Source organism: Eurosta solidaginis, chromosome 5 (assembly GCF_040869045.1).
Source record: "Eurosta solidaginis isolate ZX-2024a chromosome 5, ASM4086904v1, whole genome shotgun sequence".
Lineage (NCBI taxonomy): Eukaryota > Metazoa > Arthropoda > Insecta > Diptera > Tephritidae > Eurosta > Eurosta solidaginis.
Window position 1 is genome coordinate 211,972,452 of NC_090323.1, and position 14,983 is coordinate 211,987,434.

Below are 14,983 nucleotides of genomic sequence, written 5' to 3' on the forward strand. Positions count from 1 at the left end.
CAGAAAAAGACGCTGACGCAGGGCGCGACAAAGCACCGCAGTAGAGACAAAAATGTTTGAAGATAAAGATGTTGCATGCGCGAACTTCAGTCGAAAGCAGCGGAGCTTCCACCACACCAAAAATTTTAACACGATTTTTAACATAATTTAAGCATACAAAATACACCGATTGTAGTTTTGGAGTGTAAAAATGTGAATTCTGAACTCATTAGCTGAATAAAAAGTGTACAAATAATTGTAAAATAATAAACTACAGCCGAGGATACCGCAAGATAACTTAAAGGAAATATGCAAGTGAAGAATACAAACACATTTTTTATATTATAGTATTTAAGCATTCAATCAATAAAGTGAATTATTACAGTAAAACGATTTGCAAGGTGCCCCCAAATACAAATGTATTGTAAACGAACCCCGGACACGGCGAGTATACCCCAGCAATTATTAAAGAAGCAACGGGGCTACGGAAACGCTTCGTTACACGTTTTAGAATAGGCTCATGGCGTATTATTTTCTAAAAATGATGTTGCCCTATTAGTTGTTTACATACTGTATAGCAGGCTATCAATACTCACATATAATGGGAGGCTTGCCGTCAATTGGTGGTCGAGAAAAGCCTAACAAAAAGGCTAACCACTGTCAAGCGAGTGCAGTGGGCTTTATCTACTTTCAGTCCATTCATATGGGCTCCGCTACATTCTAAACAGGTGAACCTGCGCAACTGCCCTCGTCGTATCAACCTGTTAGCCTCAGTTCGTTTCTCCTAAAGGGTATGGAGAAAATTTTGGATCAGAATATTAGGGAGGTTAACCTACACAAACTCCCTCTGTGTAGTACTTAATTTAACTATCAGTCAGCAAAACCTACGGAGACGGCAATTCATAGCCTCACTCAAAAATTTGAAAAGGCTTTGATCCCTTTGCGCTATTATCCACTTCTCAGGAGCTTTCGATAGCACGACACATCAAGCTATCAAACGAGCTAAATGATTGGCATCGATATGCGCCCAATGATCACTCTCTGGGTGATATCCAATAAATCTTGAGCTGTGAGGGACAATTGAGTCAATTGTTGTCATTAGGGGTTGCCCTCAAGTTGGTGTACTCTTTTCTGTAAACTTCTCATGGATGACCTGCTTCAATTACTAGAATCCAATGGATTTGACACACAAGGGTATACAAATTACCTAGTAATCTACATCACAGGGTTGCACGAGGAAACAATATCCAATTGTATGTAGCAAGCTCTGCGAGCGCGTCGCTGAGGCAAGGCAGATACTTCATAGAAAGGTGGTGTGATACCAAAGGGTTGTCTGTCCTAGTGCCTTTTACCCGGAGAAGAAAATTATCCATGCCAGAGTCATTCTTGGGTGGCACTAAAATCCAGTTTTCAATGGAAGCAAAATACCTAGGGAGTACAGTGGACAGAACCCTCACGAGGAATGCTCATCTGGATGCTACCTTAAATAAAATAACAAGCGCTTTCTTCGTCTACACTCAAATCTATGGCGAAACATGGCTGCTATCTCCCAAAATGGTATACTAGACATTTAATATTGTTGTCAGATATGTAAATTTATATAGAATTGCCAATGACCGCCAGCAGAGAAACTGCAGAATTTGATGCTTTATGCTACCCACTATTCGTTATCTTGGGGATTCTCTACAGTTTTACATCTCTGACTGTGCTAAGGCTAATAGTCACCTATGCTACCCCACTACTTTCAGGCCAAAAACCATACAATAGCAAACTAGGACATGGTCCACATCCCATCAGTGGACTCACAAAGACACACACTAGGAAAACCATAAGTACTTTGGAAAGAAATCAGCTCAGACGACACTGGATTGAATGTCCGGGGCAAAGGCAAACCAAATTGTTTATTCTCCCAGAGAAGATAGTATCAGCCAAATTCATAAATCTAACCAGAGAGGACCTACGAACTATCCCTGCGTACTACACGGGACACTGTAATCTACGATATCACCTGAATTAACAAATCTGTCCCTTTTTTGAGCCTGAAGATAAAACGCCGGTACCCATTCTCTGCGAGCGTTTCGCTCTGGCAAGGCAGACATTCTTCGAATCGCTGAACTGTCAAATAAATAACTCCAATATTCAGTATTGCAAAATGGTATTTACTTGGACTATTTTGGGAACAGTACTTCACAAATTTAATTATACTTCACTACTAGCGTGTTTAAATCAAACTGATTATTATTCCTCAGCTTGTGCTGCTTTTATACTCTCTGTTGCCTCGTTCACATATTTCTCCTCAGGTCTAGACTTTTGCGAACATGCCTTCTAGAACAGTTGTATCTCAAACTTGGTTATTGACAGATAACCCCAGCGGGTTAGGGGGTCAGAATATACCCGCGGTAGGTACCCCTGTCGTAAGAGGCGACTAAAATACCAGATTCAAGGGGTTCTGTAGCGCAACCCTTTCAGGTTGCCAGCGCAATATATAGCTTATCCAAACCCAATTGTCAACCTCACCTATCCGTGGCGAATCCTGTTTCACTAACAGACGAGGCTGTGGCGACCCCAAGCTCGTCATAGAACTACGGGGTGCGGAGGGAGGGATGGCCTGAAGGTTTAATGTGGCCATATAAATCGTTCCCGAGATGGTCGGGCTAGCACCTTAATGGTGCTGTGTTACCTGAGCGTACCGGATCTGTATCCGGCAAAGGACCAGCACATCGATAACACCCCCCCCCCCCCCTAAAGCCTTCGGGGATAAACCTTATCGCTACAACAACAACAACATACTTGGTTATTTATCTATAAGCCTTTGTATGTGTGAGTAACAACTTCTACTCTTAGCTGATGATGTGTATATGAAATAATTTCTTCGCTTCGAACTGCTGATTATGTGTGTGGAATATTCTTCGTTGCCTTGTACATAAGTGTGGCTGCTTGCTTTAATGTGTACATGTACATAAGTGTGGCTGCTTGCTTTTTTCGTTGTTCTGATTATTTACTAACATCATAGTGATGCTAACATTCGCCACAAAATCCATGTCAACGAAGGGATTTGATGAATTTTCAGAGAAAAAATTTATTAAAAGCGATAACTTTAAAAGAAAAAAAAATAAGGTAAGAAATACTTTGAAAGTAACAAGTTCCTATAAATTGGTGGGACCTAAAATTGTCATTCTGACTCCGAGGGAATATGCTGATGAGTAAATTTTTATTTTGGGGGATGATTTTGTAAAACTTATAATATTACACTTAAGAGAAGAGTGCAATACTAATGAAAGCTCCCACATTGTTCTTTTCTCGCATTGCTCGCTTGGAAGGAATACAAAATTATCAATTAAATTATTATTTTTTCAACATAGAGAAATATTTTTTATTACCGTTCCGCCTAGAACATATTTTTACGGATATATTGTGCCGAATGTTGACATCACTACGCTGTTAGTAAATAATCACGCAACAACAAAAACCACACTTGTGTACATGAACACTTCAATCATCATTTGCACACATGCATACATGTGAGGAGAAGTGAAATATCTCATCTCACACACTTACATGTAGCATGTAGTCATCAACCGAAGGAGTTACTCACACATACACACGCATATAGCTCAATTACCCAGCAAGAGGAACAACTGTTCGGGAAATTACTAGACCATAGGAGAAATGGGTGAACGAGGAAACCGATAGTATAAACGCAGCGCAAGCTGAGTAATAACTAGATCAGTTTTGATTTAAACACGCTACTGGTTGCGAAGTATAATTATGAAGTACTACTCCCAAAGTATTCTAAATAAAGATCAGTTTACAATACTGAATATTGGAGTGATTTATTCAGCAGTTTAGCGATTCGAACGTTAGTAGAAGGTTTCAAATAAGCGGAATTCCCCAAAATTCGTTACAATATAATGTATAACGCAAAGAGTCATATTTTTTCGTGTGAACTAGAACTCGTACCATATAACGGCATTCATTCACCTCAGTGAGTGACAGTAAACCTGATTGCCTTTGTGAATTTTTTGGTATTTTAATTTAAGAAAAATGTTCCCTAATATTAATATTAATGAAAAGCTTTATACAATAATAAGAAATTCTTACTCATTCAATAGACATTTTGCTCATTCTGTCCATGTGCGGTCCTTAAGGACCGGCCAGTCCAACCTAACCTTCCCAGTATTTTTCAATATGTGAATCACGATTGATAGCCATTTCAATACACCGGTAGTAAAGTCTCCCAAGTTGGTAGTCCCAACAGTGCAACATAAGACATTTAAGAGCCATCCGATAACTGTTTGCATTCCATGTTACTTACCATTTCCCGTTATGGTGGCATTACGCAGTCTAGGTGGTGGTGGTGGGCGTGGAGGTAAGGGCGGCCGCTGATCGTCTAATGAATCGTTGCCAGTTTTGCTATCACCGTCGCTATAGATTTCGTTGTGGCTTGAGTTGTAATGGCAATCACAGTTTTTGTCGGAAGCCAATGGTGAGCTCGGACACCAAGAGTTCCTGAAGAACACACCACAAATATACGATCTTACTGAAGCACATAGAAATATATGTAGTTAAGCAAAATCAAACTCACCTTTCATTATTGCTATGCGTACAGCCACCAACTGCTTTCTTCTTCTTCTTTATCATAGTACTGTTATTATCCGATTCACTAACAGTAATCTCATCCACACCCAACATCGCATCTATTTGGCATTGCTTCGGTGTTTTCAATGGCGCTGGCGTTGTATCCGACAAAACATCTGCATCTAAACCCTCAACACCTGCGTCTGCTGCTGCTTTACTTTGCTGCGCAGAGATAGATTCGTCAGCTGCAGTACGTAATCTCTCGGCCGCACCACAAGTGCATTCCAAATCACAATCACAGCTGATATTCAATTTGGAATTACGCAGCAAATTCAAAGGTTTCTCTTCCGTCGAAGGTGTTAGCTGTAAAGTTTGATAGGAATGATTTAGCAGCGATTGTTCGGATTGAGCTTTGGTGGGGGGTATTTCGCTATCCGTCTCAGGATTCGATTGACAATGTACCTGTACAACAACTTGGCTTGAATCCTCTTGACGTTGGGTGGGAGAAGTGAAAAATGTGCGCTGCTGATATTCATATTGTCGTTGTTGCAGCATTTGTTGTTGTTGTTGTTGTTGCTGCTGCTGCAATTGAGCACCACATGAGCAATGACAATGACAGGCGGTTACTGCACTCATTTCCTGCGCTAAATCTCCTCTTAATTGTTGTACAGGCATGAATGGTGAGTGGTGTGATAGTTGTTGTTGCCTTTGCGCATGCATACCCATTGGCTGATAATACGCTGGATATTGTATGTAATGGTACTGATGATGTTGAGTACCTAGCGAGGATGCGCTCGTCTCCGCCGCCAAGCTCAGATTGGATGCAGCCATAAAATTTGAACGGTAAGGATGTGTGGTGCCCGAATACTGTCGCAGCTCCGTAATCAATTCATCACTGGGTCGGTTTGAAGAATTCGTATTCAAATTGTTTGACAGAGCCATACTTTCCATTAATGTGGATCTTTGGTTATCATAGCCGGTAGGGTGTTGAGTTGTAGAATCCATTGAAGCGACTGAAAGAGGAGTTTCAGAGTTTGCATAAACAATTTTTAGAGGTTTTTATAGTTATTTAGTCAGAAATGTGCAATTAATAATACTCATACAGCGATGGACAAGGAAATAGTACACCCTGTGGATATATTGAAAAGCAAAAAGGTGGTATCCCGAGTATGTCCTTCAGATAGTGCTTCAAACTGTGACCATCATCTTCATTAATGGGCGCTTAGCCGATTGAGCCATTTTGTCCGCAACCTTCCAAAGCACAACAGTAATATCTACAGAGCTAACGCCAATCGGGAACACGAAGAAATTTCTAGTCCAGCTCCACCAGATTTCTCAACACAGAAGAGGCCTCTCTTTTATTCTGCCGCAAAGTATGGTGGCGCTAGAAATATCATATTGCATGGTCGTCTTAACCGAGTTGTGAGTTAGGTTTCGGATCCGCCACGGAAAACACCCCACCCGAACGGAAGTAGCTCTAATTCTGTCCTCTTGCAGTGTTTTTAACTGACATTTTTAATATTATTTTGATCTCGTTTTTAACTGGTTTGATAGGAAATAAGTTAGACTTCAGCGATCCCGCTCTGCATCCGATTAGCATCAGTTCGTAGGTAGTCATTAAACCTTTAGTGCAAAACTGTCGCTTTGGGTTATCATTTTTTCAGCTGATTGTCTCGACGCGATCCCCATCAATGCGAGGTTTTTTCATATAAGATTTATTTGGCTCTCGCACCAATATATGATGCAGCCGACGTGGATAAGGATTTTTGCTATAAGAAACTACAAAATGCATACGACGTCTACCCTTGCTATGATATCAAAATCATTCCTGGCGATTTTTATGCCAGTATGTGCAAAGATCGATTCGTTCATACAATCGGAAAATTCGGTCTTCTAACGGGTAGAGTTTGATTGACTTCGCCGCCCGCTCAAAATATGAACATCGGATATCATCATAAATAGAAACATGAAAGTAAATTGATCGGCAAAAGGCATAGCATTAGTGTCCTGGATGGAGCATTATATTTTAAGAGGGACGCAGAAACGTGTGCCCGATTGCTGTCTGCTACTGATAATGCCCCAAAAATCCTACGCTTTGGACTTAAAATACACCACATGCCTCTTTTCGCCGTGTGACACTTCGTGTCATACCATTTACTATTCCAGGCTTGCTGGAACGCTCTAGATTTATGGTAGATAGAAACTTTCTATCAAAAAATTAGACAGGACATTAAACTATTGGTGCCCATGTACTGCATGGAGGATAATTCCGAGACCATCATAAGACCATTTGCAATCATTTCGGGATTTCCTCCGGTCAGAATCATTTCGGGATTATTTCTAGATTATTCCAGTTCTATTTTGGGACCATTCCGAGTTTGTGTTTGGGATGCTTTCGTGGCTATTTCAAAATTATCTAAGGGCTATTTGGAGATTGTTGTAGTTATATTTTCGAGGTTATTTTAATAGGAAATGGCACTATTGGACCACTATTTCGAGACTATTTGGATTCGGTTACAACTGTGGTCGGAAGCATTTCGGGTTTGTGCTGTGAATAACTTCGGGACAGTTTCTAGATTACTTCAAGACTATTCGGGAACCATTTTGGAGTTCTTTTAGATATATTTCCAGGCTACTTCAAGATCATTTCAGAACAGTCAGGACCGTTAGGTGATGGAGATTGATTGATTGAATGAAGAGTTCGGGTTTGTCTACAAAATAGTTTCAGGATTGGTTTTGGTATATTGAAGATCTATTGCTGATTTATTTTAAAACTATTTTCAAAATATGTATAGATCATTTCGCTCCAAAGGGCTTAAGAATTTATTTTCTCAAAAAAATACAACAAAGCTTGTAGATTCAGACATTCCGACTTCAAAACAACTAAAATTTTACATTTATAATATACTAGCCTTTACCCGCGGCCCCGTCCGCAAGGAAAATTTTAAATATATAGGCTATTCGCGTTAGCCTGCTTATTATCTGTTTAAAATTTTGTTTTCTGTCTAATGCATTTTATTTTTGTAATTGAGTAAAAAAAAGAACTAAATGAGCTGATAACCTGATAGGATCCCAAATGATCCCGAAATTATCCAGAAAAAGCTACGAAATGACGCCAACGCTATCGCGGACGGATCCCGAAAACCATCCAGAAATGCCCCGAAAGGGTCTCCAAAAGTTCCCCGAATAGTCCCAAAAAAACCCGAAATGAGAGCGACACGATTCTAGACGTATCCAGAGAACCACACAGAAATGATCCCTGAAGGTGTTCCAAAATGATCCCGAAAAGGTTCCGAAATGACCCTGACGGGCTCCCGGGCGGATCTCAAAAACCATCCAGAAAATATCCAGGAAGGGTCCCTAAATTATCCCGACTAACTCCAGAAAAAGTTCCGAAATGGCTCCGAGGGGATCCACGATGGATCGCGAAAACCATACAGAAATGATTCCGGAAGGATTCCAAAATGATCCCGAGATAGTCCGGAATTGACCCAGATGGGATCCCGCACAGATCCAGAAATGATCCCGGAAGGGTGCAAAAACTATCCCGGAAAAGTAACAAAAAATACCGAAATGGCTCCTACGGCATCCCGGACGGATCCAGAAATGATCTCGGAAGGGTCACCAAATGATCCCAAAATGGTCCCGTAATGACCCTGATGGATCCGGCAAACCATCAAGAAATTATGCCGAAAGGGTCCCAAAATGATCCCGAAATAATACAGAAAAAGTCACGAAACGACCCCTAGAGGATCCCCAAATGATCCCGTATTAGTCCCGAAAAGGTCCCGAAATAACCCCGACGGGATCCCGGACAAATCCCGAAAACCATCCAGAAATGATGCCGGAAGGAATCCCAAATGATTCCGTAAAAGTCCCGCATTGATTCCGACGGGATGCCGAACGGATACCGAAAATCATCTAGAAGAGATGCCGGAAAGGTCTTCAAATGATCACCTAATAGTCCCGAAATGACCCTTAAGGGGTCATGGACGGATCCCATAAACCATCCGGAAATGATCCCGATATAGTCCCGAAGAAGTCCCGAAATGACCCTGACGGGATCTCGAACGCACCCCTAAATGACCCTGACGGGATCCCGGACATATCCCGAAATCCATCCAGAAATGATCTTGGGAGGGACCCCAAATGATCCCGAAAAAGTCCCGCAATGATTCCGAGGGGATCCTGATCGGATACCGAAAACCATCCAGAAGTGATGCCGGAAAGGTCCTCAAATGATCACCTAATAGCAAAATGACCCTGGCGGCATCCCGGACGGATCCCGACAACTATCTAGAAATGATGCCGAAAGGGCCCGCAAATGATCCCGTATTAGTCGAGAAAAAGTCCCGAAATGAACCCGACGGGATGCCGGACGAATCCCAAAAACCATCCAGAAATGATGCCGGAAGGGACACCAAATGATCCCGAAAAAGTCCCGCAATAATTCCGACGGGATCCTGAGCGGATACCGAAAACCATCCAGAAGTGATGCCGAAAAGGTTCTCAAATGATCACCTAATAGTCCCAAAATGACCCTGACGGCATCCCGGACAGATCCCGAAATCCATCCAGAAATGATCTTGGGAGGGTCCCAAAATTATCCCGAAATAGTCTGGGAAAAGTCCAGAAATTACCCTGACGGATCCCGGACGAATCCTGAAAACCAATCTTAAATGATGCCGAAAGTCCCGAAATTACCCTGATGGGACCCGGAAAGGATCCCGAAAACTAACCAGAAATGATGCCGGAAAGGTCCTCAAATGATCTCCCAATAGTTCCGAAAAGACCCTAACGGGATCCCGAACGGATCCCGACAACTATCCAGAAATTATACCGAAAGGGCCCGCAAATGATCCCGTATTAGTCGAGAAAAAGTCCCGAAATGACCCCGAAGGGATGCCGGACGAATCCCAAAAACCATCCAGAAATGATGTCGGAAGCGACCCCAATGATCCCGAAAAAGTCCCGCAATTATTCGGACGGGAATCTGAACGGATACCGAAAACCATCCAGAAGTGATGCCGGAACGGTCTTCAAATGCTCAACTAATAGTCCCAAAATTACCCTGAGGGCATCCCGGACAAATCCCGAAATCCATCCAGAAATGATCTTGGGAAGGTCCCAAAATGATCCCGAAATAGTCTCGGAAAAGTCCAGAAATTACCCTGACGGGTTCCCGGACGAATCCTGAAAGCCATCCTTAAATGATACCGAAAAAGCCCCGAAATGACCGTGACGGGATCCCGAACGGATCCCGACAACTATCCAGAAATTATGCCGGAAGGGTCCGCAAATGATCCCGTATTAGTCGAGAAAAAGTCCCGAAATGACCCCGACGGGATCCCGGACGAATCCCAAAAACCATCCAGAAATGATGCCGGTAGGTATCCCAAATGATCCCGAAATAATCCCGAAATGACCTCGTCGGCATCCCGGACGGATACCGAAAATTATCCAGAAATGATGCCGGAAAGGTCCACAAATGATCCCCTAATAGTCCCGAAATTACCCTGATGGGATCCCGGACGGATTCCGAAAGCCATCCAGAAATGATGCCGGAAGAGCCCCCAAATGATCCCGAAAAAATCCCCAAATGACCCCGACGATATCCCGGACGGATCCCGAAAACCATCCAGAAATGATGCCGGAAGAGCCCCCAAATGATCCCGAAAAAGTCCCCAAATGACCCCGACGAGATCCCGCACGGATCCCGAAAACCATCCAGAAATGATGCCGGAAGAGCCCCAAATGATCCCGAAAAAGTACCCAAATGACCCCGACATACTCCAGAAAAGGTTCCGAAATGGCTCCGAGGGAATCAACGACGGATCGCGAAAACCATACAGAAATGATTCCGGAAGGATCCCAAAATGATCCCGAATGACCCAGATGGGATCCCGCACAGATCCAGAAATGATCCCGGAAAAGTAACAAAAAATCCCGAAATGGCTCCTACGGCATCCCGGACGGATCCAGAAATGATCTCGGAAGGGTCCCCAAATGATCCCAAAATGATCCCGAAATGACCCTGATGGATCCGGCAAACCATCAAGAAATTATGCCGGAAGGGTCCCCAAATGATCCCGAAATAAAACAGAAAAAGTCACGAAACGACCCCTAGAGGATCCCCAAATGATCCCGTATTAGCCCCGAAAAAGTCCCAAAATGACCCTGACGGGATCCCGAAAGGATTCCGAAAACAATACAGAAATGATGCCGGAAAGGTCCTCAAATGATCCCCTAATAGTCCCGAAATGGCCGTGACGGGATCCCGACAACTATCCAGAAATGATGCCGAAAGGGTCCGCAAATGATCCCGTATTAGTCGAAAAAAAAGTCCCGAAAGGACCACGACGGGATCCCGGACGAATCCCAAAAACCATCCAGAAATGATGCCGGTAGGTATCCCAAATGATCCCGAAATAGTCCCGAAATGACCTCGTCGGCATCCCGGACGGATCCCGAAAATTATCCAGAAATGATGCCGGAAAGGTTCCCAAATGATCCCCTAATAGTCCCGAAATTACCCTAATGGGATCCCGGACGGATCCCGAAAACTATCCAGAAATGATGCCGAAAGGGTTCCCAAATGATCCCGTATTAGTCGCGAAAAAGTCCCGAAATGACCCCGACGGGATCCCGGACCGATCCCGAAAACCATCCAGAAATGATCCCGGAAGGGTCTCGATATGACCCTTACGGGATTACAAATAAGGTGAAGCTAATTATAAAACCATGTTAATAAGGCAGCAGGCGCATTGGAGCGAATAAAAAGTTAGATAGAAACATACAGGTAAAGCTAATAAAAGCGTGCTAATAAAAACAATTGATGGAGGGCGGATGGCGGAAGTATAGGAGAGGACCACTGATCGTTCCTCCAAAATTGTCTAGATCTTTAGGAGAAAATTTAGATTGAGTTATAACAATTTATGGGTTTTACACCAGAGGGGGAGATAAATGGGGGCGGGCGGAGGGTGTCACTGCTTACTTTGTAAGCCCTCGACTTACTTGACACCTTGAGTCTGTGATATTGGTGAAGGCCAGTATACGTAAAGTTATAATATGTAAAAATTATGAAAAATAATTTCTAGAAGGGGTCGTGGGACCCCCACCCCTCTTTCCATGTTCGAAAAAAATTTCGCTAGTAGACTATTGTCTGTGTCCCAAATTTCATCAAAATCCGTGTAGCCATTCTGGCGTGATTTAGTCGCAAAGACGAAAAAATATAATAATTAAATTATAACTGTTCCTGGGGGGCGGGGACCACGCCCCTTTTGAAAAATATATAGCTAGTAGATCCTTCTAGACTATTGGCTATATTTGTGCAAAATTTCATCCAAATCGGTCCAGCCGTTCTTGCGTTATTGAGTCACAAAGACAAACGTCTGGACAAACATCCAAACATCCAAACATCTTAACATCCAAACTTTCCCATTTATAATATACTAGCCTTTACCCGCGGCCCCGTCCGCAAGGAAAATTTTAAATATATGGGCTATTCGCGTTAGCCTGCTTATTATCTGTTTAAAATTTTGTTTTCTGTCTAATGCATTATATTTTTGTAATTGAGTAAAAAAAAGAACTAAATGAGCTGATAACCTGATAGGATCCCAAATGATCCCGAAATTATCCAGAAAAAGCTACGAAATGACCCCAACGCTATCGCGGACGGATCCCGAAAACCATCCAGAAATGCCCCGAAAGGGTCTCCAAAAGTTCCCCGAATAGTCCCAAAAAAACCCGAAATGAGAGCGACACGATTCTAGACGTATGTAGAGAACCACACAGAAATGATCCCTGAAGGTGTTCCAAAATGATTCCGAAAAGGTTCCGAAATGACCCTGACTGGCTCCCGGGCGGATCTCAAAAACCATCCAGAAAATATCCAGGAAGGGTCCCTAAATTATCCCGACTAACTCCGGAAAAAGTTCCGAAATGGCTCCGAGGGGATCCACGATGGATCGCGAAAACCATACAGAAATGATTCCGGAAGGATTCCAAAATGATCCCGAAATAGTCCGGAATTGACCCAGATGGGATCCCGCACAGATCCAGAAATGATCCCGGAAGGGTGCAAAAACTATCCCGGAAAAGTAACAAAAAATCCCGAAATGGCTCCTACGGCATCCCGGACGGATCCAGAAATGATCTCGGAAGGGTCCCCAAATGATCCCAAAATGTTCCCGAAATGACCCTGATGGATCCGGCAAACCATCAAGAAATTATGCCGAAAGGGTCCCAAAATGATCCCGAAATAATACAGAAAAAGTCACGAAACGACCCATAGAGGATCCCCAAATGATCCCGTAGTAGCCCCGAAAAGGTCCCGAAATAACCCCGACGGGATCCCGGACAAATCCCGAAAACCATCCAGAAATGATGCCGGAAGGAATCCCAAATGATTCCGTAAAAGTCCCGCATTGATTCCGACGGGATCCCGAACGGATACCGAAAATCATCCAGAAGTGATGCCGGAAAGATCCTCAAATGATCACCTAATAGTCCCGAAATGACCCTTAAGGGGTCATGGACGGATCCCATAAACCATCCAGAAATGATCCCGATATAGTCCCGAAGAAGTCCCGAAATGACTCTGACGGGATCTCGAAAGTCACGAAACGACCCATAGAGGATCCCCAAATGATCCCGTAGTAGCCCCGAAAAGGTCCCGAAATAACCCCGACGGGATCCCGGACAAATCCCGAAAACCATCCAGAAATGATGCCGGAAGGAATCCCAAATGATTCCGTAAAAGTCCCGCAATGATTCCGAGGGGATCCTGATCGGATACCGAAAACCATCCAGAAGTGATGCCGGAAAGGTCCTCAAATGATCACCTAATACCAAAATGACCCTGACGGCATCCCGGACTGATCCCAAAATCCATCCAGAAATGATCTTGGGAAGGTCCCAAAATTATCCCGAAATAGTCTCGGAAAAGTTCAGAAATTACCCTGACGGGTTCCCGGACGAATTCTGAAAGCCATCTCTAAATTATCCGGAAAAAGTCCCGAAATGACCCTGACTGGACCCCGAAAGGATCCCGAAAACTATCCAGAAATGATGCCGGAAATGTCCTCAAATGATCACCTAATAGTTCCGAAAAGACCCTGAAGGGATCCCGAACGTATCCCGACAACTATCTAGAAATGATGCCGAAAGGGCCCGCAAATGATCAGGTATTAGTCGAGAAAAAGTCCCGAAATTAACCCGACGGGATGCCGGACGAATCCCAAAAACCATCCAGAAATGATGCCGGAAGGGACACCAAATGAACCCGAAAAAGTCCCGCAATAATTCCGACGGGATCCTGAGCGGATACCGAAAACCATCCAGAAGTGATGCCGAAAAGGTCCTCAAATGATCACCTAATAGTCCCAAAATGACCCTGACGGCATCCCGGACAGATCCCGAAATCCATCCAGAAATGATCTTGGGAGGGTCCCAAAATTATCCCGAAATAGTCTGGGAAAAGTCAAGAAATTACCCTGACGGATCCCGGACGAATCCTGAAAACCAATCTTAAATAATGCCGAAAAAGTCCCGAAATGACCCTGATGGGACCCGGAAAGGATCCCGAAAACTAACCAGAAATGATGCCGGAAAGGTCCTCAAATGATCTCCCAATAGTTCCGAAAAGACCCTGACGGGATCCCGAACGGATCCCGACAACTATCCAGAAATGATACCGAAAGGGCCCGCAAATGATCCCGTATTAGTCGAGAAAAAGCCCCGAAATGACCCCGACGGGATGCCGGACGAATCCCAAAAACCATCCAGAAATGATGTCGGAAGGGACCCCAATGATCCCGAAAAAGTCCCGCAATTATTCCGACGGGAATCTGAACGGATACCGAAAACCATCCAGAAGTGATGCCGGAACGGTCCTCAAATGCTCACCTAATAGTCTCAAAATGACCCTGAGGGCATCCCGGACAAATCCCGAAATCCATCCAGAAATGATCTTGGGAAGGTCCCAAAATGATCCCGAAATAATCTCGGAAAAGTCCAGAAATTACCCTGACGGGTTCCCGGACGAATCCTGAAAGCCATCCTTAAATGATCCCGAAAAAGCCCCGAAATGACCCTGACGGGATCCCGAAAGGATTCCACAAACTATCCAGAAATGATGCCGGAAAGGTCCTCAAATGATCCCCTAATAGTTCCTAAATGACCGTGACGGGATCCCGAACGGATCCCGACAACTATCCAGAAATTATGCCGAAAGGGTCCGCAAATGATCCCGTATTAGTCGAGAAAAAGTCCCGAAATGACCCCGACGGGATCCCGGACAAATCCCAAAAACCATCCAGAAATGATGCCGGTAGGTATCCTAAATGATCCCGAAATAATCCCGAAATGACCTCGTCGGCATCCCGGGCGGATACCGAAAATTATCCAGAAATGATGCCGGAAAGGT

At 43.8% G+C, this 14,983-nt stretch overlaps 1 protein-coding gene across 5 annotated transcripts in view; it reads right to left on the minus strand.

Annotated features, from left to right (window-relative positions):
• LOC137252403 (uncharacterized) overlaps positions 1-14,983 on the minus strand; it is a 55,943-nt gene that overhangs the window by 34,783 nt on the left and 6,177 nt on the right. For all 5 annotated transcript variants that reach the window (XM_067788040.1, XM_067788042.1, XM_067788037.1 and 2 more), the window contains 2 exons: positions 4,565-5,570; positions 4,295-4,488 (listed from right to left, as the gene is read on the minus strand). In XM_067788040.1, coding sequence (XP_067644141.1) covers positions 4,295-4,488; positions 4,565-5,562 — 1,192 coding nt within the window. In that variant the 5' untranslated portion in view covers positions 5,563-5,570. The remainder of the gene's footprint in view (positions 1-4,294; positions 4,489-4,564; positions 5,571-14,983) is intronic.